The 13,143-nt window shown below is 43.7% G+C and overlaps 1 protein-coding gene across 1 annotated transcript in view; it reads left to right on the top strand.

Annotated features, from left to right (window-relative positions):
• dscamb (Down syndrome cell adhesion molecule b) overlaps positions 1-13,143 on the top strand; it is a gene marked incomplete at both ends in the record, with an annotated part of 450,395 nt that overhangs the window by 298,182 nt on the left and 139,070 nt on the right. Inside the window, 2 exon segments of the mRNA XM_084312177.1 lie at positions 519-815; positions 3,923-4,195. Coding sequence (XP_084168303.1) covers positions 519-815; positions 3,923-4,195 — 570 coding nt within the window.

Genomic DNA, 13,143 nt, shown 5'->3' with positions numbered 1-13,143 from the left:
TATACATGTACTATAGCTAACTTTAGTGTACATGCATTTCATTAGTGGAGTCAGAGCACAGACGCAGCCCCAAACCCGCCCGAGAGGCCTTTAGTCCTTTAGTCCAGGCCGTCAGTGACAATGAGAATATAATTATGCTCTCAACTGACCTGACAGGTTAAATAAAGTTTAAATAGAAAAGATAATAATAAATAGAAAAACACACTCTCTCTTTCCACCCCTCTCTCCATCCCTCTATGGAACCAGACTGCGGACCTTCGGGGACAGAGCTGTCAGTGTGGCAGCGCCCACCCTCTGGAACTCCCTCCCAGCAGAACTCCGCAACGCCCCAACTCTGGACTCATTAAAAAAACTCCTCAAAACCCACCTCTTCAACTTGGCCTTTAACCCCTAATTTACGTATGTTGTGTCTGTCCACTATGTTTGTTACTTTTGTTTGTTTTTGTAAAGCGACCTTGGGTCTTTTGAAAGGCGCTATATAAAACTAAGTTGTTATTATTATTCTCTCCCCACCTCAGATGGCACTCCCAAGATCCTCTCCTCCTTCAGCGAGAAGGTGGTGAACCCCAGCGAGCCCGTCTTCCTGGTGTGCAACGTCAAGGGCACGCCCCCCCCTACCTGCACCTGGTCGCTGGACGACGACCCCGTCATCAAGGACGGCCACCACCACCTGGGCCACTACGAGACGCACGAGGGCCACGTGGTCAGCCAGCTGAACGTCACGCACACCCAGGTCCAGGACGGAGGGGTGTACCGCTGCTCCTGCAGCAACTCCGCCGGGGCCGCGTACCACCAGGCTCGAATAAACGTAAGAGGTGCTTGTCAAATCAGCTCCTCCAAAACAAACAATACATGTACCTGTCTGTCTGGCTGGCTGCTGTCTGGATGTCTGACTGACTGGCTGACTGAGTGACTGCCTGGTTGGTTGGCTGGCTGGCTGGCTGACTGACTGACTGACTGACTGACTGACTGGCTGGCTGGCTGGCTGACTGACTGACTGACTGACTGGCTGGCTGGCTGACTGACTGACTGGCTGGCTGGCTGGTTGGCTGACTGACTGGCTGGCTGACTGACTGACTGACTGGCTGGCTGACTGACTGGCTGGCTGACTGACTGACTGACTGACTGGCTGGCTGGTTGGCTGGCTGGCTGGCTGGTTGGCTGACTGACTGACTGGCTGGCTGGTTGGCTGACTGACTGGCTGGCTGGCTGGCTGGCTGGCTGGCTGGCTGGTTGACTGACTGGCTGGCTGGCTGGCTGGCTGGCTGGCTGGCTGGCTGGCTGGCTGGCTGGCTGGCTGGCTGGCTGGCTGGCTGGCTGGTTGGTTGGTTGGCTGACTGGCTGGTTGGCTGACTGACTGGCTGGCTGGCTGGCTGGCTGGCTGGTTGGCTGACTGACTGACTGACTGACTGACTGACTGACTGACTGACTGGCTGGCTGGCTGGCTGGCTGGCTGGCTGGCTGGCTGGTTGGCTGACTGACTGGCTGGCTGGCTGGCTGGCTGGCTGGTTGGCTGACTGACTGACTGGCTGGCTGGTTGGCTGACTGACTGGCTGGCTGGTTGGCTGACTGGCTGGCTTGCTGGCTGGCTGACTGGCTGGCTGGCTGGCTGGCTGGCTGGCTGGCTGGCTGGCTGGCTGGCTGGCTGGTTGGTTGGTTGGCTGACTGGCTGACTGGCTGGCTGGTTGGCTGACTGACTGACTGACTGACTGACTGACTGACTGACTGACTGACTGACTGACTGACTGGCTGGCTGGCTGGCTGGCTGGCTGGTTGGCTGACTGACTGGCTGGTTGGCTGACTGACTGACTGACTGACTGGCTGGCTGGCTGACTGACTGACTGACTGACTGACTGACTGACTGACTGACTGACTGACTGACTGACTGACTGACTGACTGACTGACTGACTGACTGACTGACTGACTGACTGACTGACTGACTGACTGGCTGGCTGGTTGCCTGACTGACTGACTGACTGACTGACTGACTGACTGACTGACTGACTGACTGACTGACTGACTGACTGACTGACTGACTGACTGACTGACTGACTGACTGACTGACTGTGTGATTACTGGATCTAGTGTGTGTTTGTGTGTGTGTGTGTTTTATGCTCTTTTGATGACTTCTTCTCCCAAGCCCCCACCCTCTCTCTTCTCTCTCTCTCTCTCTCTCTCTCTCTCTCTCTCTCTCTCTCTCTCTCTCTCTCTCTCTCTCTCATTCTCTCTCTCTCTCTCTCTCTCTCTCTCTCTCTCTCTCTCTCTCTCTCTCTCTCTCTCTCTCTCTCTCTCTCTCTCTCTCTCTCTCTCTCTCTCTCTCTCTCTTTCTCTCTGTTATTGTATTATTGTGGTATATTGTAATATTGTAGACTCAATACTTTCTTCAATCTATCACTATTTCTACATGCCTGTATTTTCAGGTCAAGCTAATTATCCTAGTTTGTCACGCTTAGACCTACCTGGAAATTGAATTCCAAAATGGGTTCCTTTGTAAATAGCCTTGTTCTGTATGCATGATACATTTATCTGTGTGTGTGTGTGTGTGTGTGTGTGTGTGTGTGTGTGTGTGTGTGTGTGTGTGTGTGTGTGTGTGTGTGTGTGTGTGTGTGTGTGTGTGTGTGTGTGTGTGTGTGTGTGTATGTGTGTGTGTGTGTGTGTGTGTGTGTGTGTGTGTGTGTGTGTGTGTGTGTGTGTGTGTGTGTTTGTGTGAATATTTGTGGTGTGTATGTATCTACTATGTTGATATGTCAAAATGTTTTATTGTCTAATCAAACGTTTCTTTTTCCATAAAGACAGAATATTTTAGTGTACAAAGTGTGTTAAAAGTATATTTCTACCTATAGCCTATGTGCTTTTCTGAGAGTATACTTGTAATGTATTTTTGGAACTTCTTATGTGCTTTCATGTAATAATTCAAAGCATATATATATATGTTTAGTAATTGAAGTAGGCATACACTAAAATAAAAAGAAAATACCAAAATGAAGTTGTACTTACAGTAACACAACTTTAGTATACGTTTTCAATATATAAAAAGTATAGCCTACTAAAGTTTCAGAAACGTAAGTGTATTGTTACTGAAATGGCTTAACAATTCAGAATCTATTGTATTGATTATTGTTTATCTGTTTGTACTGTTTAGTGAGCAACATAATTCCAGTTGAGGTTTTAGCAGTGTAAGGGCCGGGCTACATTGATCCATCACAAAACAGAGATAGAGCAGATGGAGGGTATTACTGTCCATTGGTTTGTTTTTCAATTAGAACCCAACATAATCATGCTTTTGCAGAAACAACAGCTTTGTTACCGGACGCTGATGTATCCGTCAGTTCCAAAATGTAATCCTCTTCGAATTTTTCTGTCCATCAAAACAGATACAAATCTATGGGAGACGGACTCATCAACAGCCCCTCCAACAAGCGGATTTGGCTCATTGAAAAATTATTAAAAACGTAGACCGACAGGCACAACGGATCAATGTAACCAGACCCCAATAGTGCAGGCGCACTAAACAGTTTGTAAACAGTTAACCTTTTAACCTTTTAGCTGTCAATCATATATGCCTTGTCTTTAATCTGATCATCATTTTACAGCATTCTCCTGTATGTATGGTAAAGGTATGGTTGTCATGGTAAGGATAAGGTATGGTTGTCATGGTAAGGGTAAAGCTATGGATGGTATAGTAAGGGTAAAGGTATGGCTATCATGGTTAAACAAACAACAAAGAATCAACCAACCAACCAACCAACCAGCCAACCAACCAACCAACCAACCAACCAACCAACCAACCAACCAACCAAACAAAGGACAGTTTTTTCCATTGTATCCAGTTACCAGTGTTGTGTCGTAACATCACAATCATCCTCACCCTTTAATGTGTTTATAGAGAGCCCTCTCTCCCTCTCTGCCACTTCTTTTTAGGCCGGGCCAGTATTCGACCAATGAAAAACTTAACGGCAATCGCCGGGCGGGATGCTTTCGTACACTGCCGCGTGATTGGCTATCCTTATTACTCCATCAAATGGTACAAAAACTCAGCGCTGCTTCCCTTCAACCACCGGCAGCGGGCCTTCGAGAACAACGGCACCCTGAAGCTGTCCAACGTGCAGCAGGTGGACGCTGGGGAGTACAACTGCAAGGTGATGGTCCAACCCAACAAGATGGACACCCAGAGTGTCCACCTCAGGGTTAGAGGTACGTCACCCACAACACACTTTTCTTTTCTTTTTTTGATTCAAAGAACACAACACAGATGTTACTCTTTTAAAGATGTCCATCATCAACGAGCATCAAGAAATGTCACAAATCTACTGATAACAGAAAAACAAGTTACCTTGCTTCCTTGCTCTGCAAATGCACAGCAACACCTTTAGTGTTAATCCTGATCTGAAGACCTAAAGGATCTAGTGGCAGGGGCGACAGTGACTCAGGAGATAAAGCAGTTGTCTGGTAATCAGAAGGTTCCAGGTTTGATTCCGGCTTCTCCCGGAAGCGTGTCAAAGTGTCCTTGAGCAACTGCTCCCGATGTAGCAGGTTGGCACCTTGCGTGGTTGCTTCCGCTGTGAATGTGGGAGTGAATGGGTGAATGTGAGGCATACGTTGTAAAGTGCTTCGGATAAATGGAGTCCATTTCTCATTTAGTGGTAGTATGGTGAAGGCATAAGAGTTCAGAAATGTGCTCAAGAGAAGACCATGTAAAGCTTCAAATGCACACAATTACAGTTCTGTATACAAAGATATTCTGTGACTGGCATTCAATGTGCTTTACATACATTAATTGAATGTATGGTTAGGGAAATTGCCTCCTTCACCACCACTGGTAGCACCCAACCTTGGGCTACTCAGGCTCAATGGCTGCCATACACTGGCACCAGGGACACAATACACTACACAATGGCTGCCATACACTGGCACCAGGGACACAATACACTACACAATGGCTGCCATACACTGGCACCAGACACACACATCACACTACACAATGACTGCCATACACTGGCACCAGGCACACATCACACTACACAATGGCTGCCATACACTGGCACCAGGCACACATCACACTACACAATGGCTGCCATACACTGGCACCAGGCACACATCACACTACACAATGACTACCATACACTGGCACCAGGCACACATCACACTACACAATGGCTGCCATACACTGGCACCAGGCACACATCACACTACACAATGGCTGCCATACACTGGCACCAGGCACACATCACACTACACAATGGCTGCCATACACTGGCACCAGGCACACATCACACTACACAATGACTGCCATACACTGGCACCCGGCACACATCACACTACACAATGGCTGCCATACACTGGCACCAGGCACACATCACACTACACCATGGCTGCCATACACTGGCACCCGGCACACATCACACTACACCATGGCTGCCATACACTGGCACCAGGCACACATCACACTACACCATGGCTGCCATACACTGGCACCAGGCACACATCACACTACACAATGACTGCCATATACTGGCACCAGACACACACATCACACTACACCATGGCTGCCATACACTGGCACCAGGCACACATCACACTACACCATGGCTGCCATACACTGGCACCAGGCACACATCACACTACACCATGGCTGCCATACACTGGCACCAGGCACACATCACACTACACAATGACTGCCATATACTGGCACCAGACACACACATCACACTACACAATGACTGCCATACACTGGCACCAGGCACACATCACAGATTCATATTCAGATTCAGAGTATTTATTTGCCACATAGAATCATACAATCAGAGTTTCTTCATTACACAATCATAATTATCATTCCATGGACAAAAGGAGCAGGAAGAAGAATAAATCTTATAGTTACCTGCCCCTTATTCCTAAACTAAACAAGTATTTACTTAATGGTCGGCGTACAACCTAATTTGCACAAATAATAATTTATACCATTATACAAGAAACACACAATCCACAGTTAAACAAGAAAGAATTAAATAATAATAATAATAATAATAATAATAATAATAATAATAATAATAATAATAATAATAATAATAATAATAATAATAATAACAATAATAATAATAATAATAATAATAATAATAATAATAATAATAATAATAATAATAATAATAATAATAATAATAATAATAATAATAATAATAATAATACTAATAATTAATAATAATAATAATAATAATAATAATAATAATAATAATAATAATAATAATAATAATAATAATAATAATAATAATAATAATAATAATAATAATAATAATAATAATAATAATAATAATAATAATAATAATAATAAAGAATAAAGAATAAAAAAAAGAGAAAAAAAAGAAAATATCTCACTATTCAGATCACATTTGATTTTCATACTGACTAAATTTTTTTTTTTTATAATTTTTTTTGAATTGATAAACACTATTACATCCCTTAAGGCGAGACACTGCAGGTGAATAGTCAAATATCCTTTTTTTTGTTGATTTTGAGATTTTGTTATATTTTGCTTCCTAAACATGTCTTCTATGAAACTAGTGACAATAAAACGTCAATAACACACATTTAGTTGTTTATTTTACATCATTTTGCCTTATTGCATCCATAAATGTGCATATATTTAATGGGGAAGTGCCTCATTTGCATATATAAACATACATTTCAGAAAACTTGCAATATATTTTTTCTTAGTTTATATGTACATAACAAATTGGGAAAGTTTCATAGTGATATCTATTCAAATATGTGTTGCCTATTAGGGGGTACTACACTGTACTACACTGTTTGTAGCCTGTGTGTAGTTCTGTTCAGTTCAATAACATCATTATTATTATTATTATTCAGTTATCAGACATGTGTTTAGGTTGTCTATTACTAATGGTTTGATTAGGTTTTGTGTTTGTAAATATCTGTTTTAAAAAAAAAGTATGGCATTTTACAATACAGAACTTTGAATGCGTTTTCCCAAAAATGAGTTTTAAGAGTTTTTCCTCATACTCTGAGCCAGAAATCTCCACTTCAGTAGCACTCACATACACCAAAACTTCCAGTTCTATTCATATCTATGTTCTGAAGGTATTTACAGAAGGGTTTGTTGATATCGCATTCATACCCTGATTTATATCACATTTTATTCCTAAAAACATGGCGAAATATGGAATTTTACCATAAAAATTGACTGAATGGAGTATTTTCTGATTTATGGAGTGATAAAAAGAGATATCCAAAATCCCCTCTGTAATAACCTTTGGCTCTAATATGTCAACAAAATGAAACTATCATTTTGAAAATGGCTTTATCCAATGTTCAGATTTCTGTCCTGGAATTATATGCAAATTAGTGCATATTTAAGTAGAGTATGCCTCATTTGCATATTTAAACATACAATTTCAGAAAACTTGTAATACAAAAAAGTCTTGTCTTAATATAAGTAATCAACTGGGGAAGTTTCATTGTGATATCTATTAGTTAACTTTTTTACCCTATTCACCTGCAGTGTCTCCCCTTAAGCTCGCTATGGAGAGAATTCCACATCTTTACACCAATAACTGAAGGACACATCTGTTTAAGTGTGGTACATGCAAACTGATGTTTAAAATTGTATTTTCTCCTACTAAACTCACTTTCTAAATGAAAGTGTCTGGCACCAGACACACATCACACTACACAATGACTACCATACACTGGCACCAGGCATACATCACACTACACAATGACTACCATACATTGGCACCAGGCACACATCACACTACACAATGACTACCATACACTGGCACCAGGCACACATCACACTACACAATGGCTGCCATACACTGGCACCAGGCACACATCACACTACACAATGACTGCCATACACTGGTCCTTTTTTAATCTAGTCATGACTAAAACTAAAGGGTACGTTCAGACCCCTAGTCCTATTTCCTGTTTATACCAACAATGGTCCTCATTCTCAAACGGACATACGTGAAAGTTACCAAGGAATTCCTTCATAACTCGAGTTACATACTTATTTGGCATTCTCAAACGGCTTCGTATTGTAAATTCGTTGTAGGATTTATTACGTAGGATTTACGAACTCGAAAAGGCAGTTGTAAGTCGGAAAAGCCAGTGTGCGCCTGTGTTTTCAACAGCTTTCTCTGGGACAAATCATTGGGGATTGCCGATACTACAGACATCCGTGCAATTAAATAATAGTCTTACCCCGAAAATCCGATCGTTAGAAAAAGTCTCATTTATGACCGGTAAAATAAGCCACTGTGATCGTTACATAAACATGTTTCACGTTCGGTAAAATAGACATAGGGGGTCCTTACCTTAGCCAGAAGGTAATCCAAAAAAGAATAATTCCAATGATCGCATTGGCGATCGCGGTTACTCATTTATATAATTACACGTGTTTACGGGTGTTACGACCCCTGTGTGTCTAAGGGTAAAGGGCTGTAACATAACAGTTGGTTGACAGAAAAGATGGACCACGTTTGTAAACAACAATGATATTTATTGAGAGATGCAAAGGAAGCACATGTAGCTCAGGGGTGAGCCCAGGCCAAAACAACAAACAAACACCACTATACTCCAAATAAACCCAATCTAATCTATGGTAAAAGAAATTACATTACCTAAACTACTCTTACCTAACCAAAACAGGAGAAAACAATATCCAAAGCAGCTCACCCCATCTGTGCTTCCTGAGAAAAAGAGAAAAACACATTAATGATACATACAACAAAATGGAAACATAACAAAACAATCTATAGGTAACAATGCTCTCTCTGCGGCCATACAATCACAAAGGCACTTTCACTATTACAAAGGCCTATAAACAAAAAGGGATATTATCAAAGTACAATGCCACAAAATAACACTAGGCCTAGCCTCATGCCAGAGAGAGAGAAAGGTGTGTGGTGATCCATGATTGGGTGGTGTTGATTGAGTGTTGGAGTCTGGAAAACCATCCACCAATCGGTGCTGTGCTGGGTAATGGAAGGGCAGGCCTGGCAGGGACCAATGGTGGAGGGAACAATGGCTGGAGGGAGGAAAGAAAAATGGAGACACACATGGAGACACACACTGGGGAATATATACATTGGGATGTAACACCCCCGTACATAAGACAAAAACATGTTTGACACATAACACCAACTAAACATGTTTTTTTTTTAACAACGAGATCTCCATCTCTGAGATAACATGTACTTCAAAACAAAGAGCTATGAAAAAAACAAAAATAAGCCGTCGGTACCACAATGAACCAGTCAACAAACAAGTTGACCGCACAAGAGATTTAACTCCGAGATAGAGCATCCGCCAACACATTCTCAGACCCCTTCTTATGCTTTATGCTGAGGTTATAATTTTGCACTATGAGTGCCCAACGCATGAGGCGCTGATTGTGGTTGTACATCCGCGACAGAAAAACCAATGGGTTGTGGTCGGTGTATACTACCACTGGTAATACGCTCGAACCGACATACACCTCAAAATGTTGCAACGCATACAACATAGCCAAAGTCTCCTTTTCAATAGTGGAATAGTTTAGTTGATGTTTGTTAAATTTCCGGGAAAAATAACAAACCGGGTGACTGACACCATCATGATCTTCCTGTAATAACACCCCTCCAGCTCCCACCCCGCTGGCATTCACCTCCAGCTGGAACGGCAGGGAGAAATCTGGAGCAGAGAGAACAGGGGAACTGCATAAGAGAGCTTTAACACCATCAAATGCATTTTGACAATCAGCTGTCCAAATGAATGGTTTGGACGGGCTACACAGGCTAGTGAGAGAAGTGACGACAGAAGAAAAGTTTCGGCAAAAACCACGGTAATACCCAGCCATCCCAAGGAATCTACGCAATTCCCGCCTAGTAGTAGGCACTGGAAAGTTGTGATTGCAGATATTTTTGCATCCACCAGACGCACTTGGCCTTGTCCTACCTGCTTACCAAGATAGGTAACCGTAGCCTTGCCGAACTCACACTTGGCAAGGTTAAGGGTCAGGGAGGCTCCAGCTAAGCGGTCAAAGACAGTTTGTAAGGTTGTCATGTGGTCACGCCAGTTGGTCGAATAGACAACCAGGTCATCGAGATAGGCATTACAATTTGGAACACCAGCCAGGACTAGGGTCACCAGTCGCTGGAAAGTGGCCGGGGCATTACGCATTCCAAAAGGCATTACAGTATATTGCAAAAAATTGTCAGGAGTAACAAACGCCGAGATTTCCGAGGCACGGGGGGTCAAAGGGACCTGCCAGTAACCCTTTAACAAATCTAGTTTGCTAACATAGGTGGCAGATCCAAGGTTGTCAATACAATCTTCCATGCAGGGCAGTGGGAAGGAATCAGGCACGGTGACAGCATTTACCTTTCGGAAATCAGTACAAAATCTAGGAGTTCCATCTGATTTGGGAGCTAACAAGCAAGGTGAACTCCAGGGACTGCAACTTGGCTTGGCTAAACCATGTTTTAACAAATAGTCAACCTCCTGTTGCATCATGGCCCTCTTGGTGATGTTAACACGGTATGCATGTTGCTTGATAGGCACAGCATTGTTAACATTAATATCATGGGCCAATACAGAAGTACAGGAGGGTACATCACCAAACAGAGCCATGTAGGCCTGAATCAAATTTGTGATGTCCTCTCGCTGCTCCTCAGGTAAGTGTGCTAAGTGAGTGGGCAGGTTCAATAACATCTCAGTGTTGGACAATCTAGCACCCTGATGGGCTGCATTGCGCAACTCTAAGCCATCTACATCCTCACCACTAATGTCAGGAGAGTCCGGAACTATTGGAGTTGAGGCAACAGCAGAGACGGCCAGTCCGGCTGTCTGGTCTGAGGTCTTCACCTGCACACTATCTCTGGAAAAATATGGTTTAAGCATATTGATGTGGCAAACACGAGAGTGACGTTTACGATCAGGGGTGCGAACTACATAGTCTGTATCACTTATTTTCTTGTCTATTGCATACGGTCCGGAAAAACGAGCGGAAAGAGCAGAACCAAGGATAGGTAACAGGACTAGAACCTTATCACCTGGCTGGAAAGATCGAGAAACAGCTTTCTCGTCATAGTGCCGTTTCATAGTTCTCTGGGAAGAAGAGAGCGCTTCTTTTGCGAGAGAGCACGCCTGATGCAGTCGCTCTCGAAACTGGCTAACAAAATCTAGAACATTAGTGGGTGTGCTGGCACCCTTTGACATGAACCGTTCTTTAAGAACTTTCAGAGGCCCTCTAACAGTGTGCCCAAAAACGAGCTCAGCAGGACTGAAACCAAGAGACTCCTGTATGGTCTCTCGCGCAGCAAATAGAACAAGGGGGACACCCTCATCCCAATCTTTCTCTGTGTCTAAGCAATATTTACGCAGCATGGACTTTAAGGTCTGATGCCAACGTTCTAGAGCCCCCTGAGTTTCAGGGTGGTAGGCACTGGACACTATATGTCGGATACCCAGGGACTGTAACACTTGCTCAAATAACCTAGACAGGAAGTTGGTGCCTTGGTCAGTTTGTACTACCTTAGGCAGTCCAAACGTGGAGAAGAACTTCGTCAAAGCCTTAATTATTACAGGCGCTGTAATTCTGCGAAGAGGGATAGCCTCAGGGAAACGGGTGGCGGTACACATTATTGTCAACAAAAACTGATTGCCGGCTTTGGTCTTTGGCAACGGACCAACACAGTCAACTATGACATGTTCAAATGGTTCACCGACCGCTGGTATAGGACAGAGGGGAGCAGGTGGAATTACCTGGTTTGGCTTTCCGGTGATCTGACAAGTACTACAGGTACGACAGTACTGTGCTACATCGGACTTCAAACCGGGCCAAAAGAAATGTTGAAGTATTCTGTTGTATGTTTTAGTGACTCCCAAGTGTCCAGACCAAGGGTGGTCATGGGCCAAGAACAGTACATGCTGACGATAAACTGCAGGGACAACAATCTGATAAACAGTGCTCCAGTCTGGTACCTGATCTGGTAGCCCTATCTCCGATTGTGCATGCTCTGCCAGTCTAGTACCATGGGACCTCCATGTACGCATCAAAACTCCTTCATCCACAAAATAAGAATGCAACTCTCTCCTCTGTTCTGTTTCAAGAGAAGAGAAACATTTTGCAAGAGAAGGGTCAGCCTTCTGGGCAGTAATTAGCATTTCACGAGTAACGGGTAACTTCAATGCGTCGGAACTAGTTACAGTTGTCTGTGGGGGTACCTTACTATGAGTCGGTGGTTTGTCAGCGGTATCAGAAGTTGGAGCCAGCAACTCCTCCCTGACAAAGGCTGAAGCAAAAACAGAGTCAGACAAATTAATTTCATCACCTCTCTTTTTCAATTGAGCCCGAGTGACAACACTTGCAGAAAAAACTTCAGGGAAGTTCTGTGACAAGTCATCAGGCAGAGAATCTGTGTCTGGGTGATCCAACACTTCCAGCACAGCGTTCACCTGTCCTCCAGCTAAATCATTTCCCATGATAAAGGAAATGCCTTTAACTGGCAAGGAAAGGTCTCACCCCTATTTTAAAGAAACCAGTGACCAAATCAGATTGTACATGAATACAGTGTAACGGGGCTGGCACGAAACCCATCTCAATACCTTGAACTAGGACACTAGAACCACAGGAAGATTTCTCAGACAGAGGTAGTACATCAGAGAGGATAAAGGATTGTGAGGCTCCAGTATCTCGTAAGATCTGAACTGTACACTGATCTTTTGGATCCCCTGTCAAGGAAACTAAACCCTTGGAAGTAAATGGCCTGAAACAAGGATCGAGAACATCCTGATCATTGTGCATCTGTTGATCGGAATCAGGTGCCATTTTAATCAGACCAACCCCTTTGGGTTGCCTAAAGTTCTGAGAGGACGGTTGCTGCTTACGTTTCAATGTTAAACAGTCAGAAATAACATGACCAGATTTATGACAGTAGTAACATGTCCGCTCCTCTTTTGAGCGTGGAGGTGACATTTTTGGTCGGGGGTGTGTGAATTCTGGATGGTTGGGGACAGAAGGTCTCTGAGAGAAATCATGGGGGAGAAACGAGTCACGCCTATCTACAAACACAGTTTTATGGGTTAGCGCAAACTCATCAGCTAATACAGCAGCCTGCTGCAGAGTGGACACTTTCTGCTCA

Source organism: Notolepis coatsorum (genome assembly GCF_963971535.1).
Source record: "Notolepis coatsorum genome assembly, chromosome: 1".
NCBI classification, from domain to species: domain Eukaryota; kingdom Metazoa; phylum Chordata; class Actinopteri; order Aulopiformes; family Paralepididae; genus Notolepis; species Notolepis coatsorum.
The sequence above is the reverse complement of the archived record's forward strand: the minus strand, read 5'-3'. Positions and strand labels throughout refer to the sequence as shown.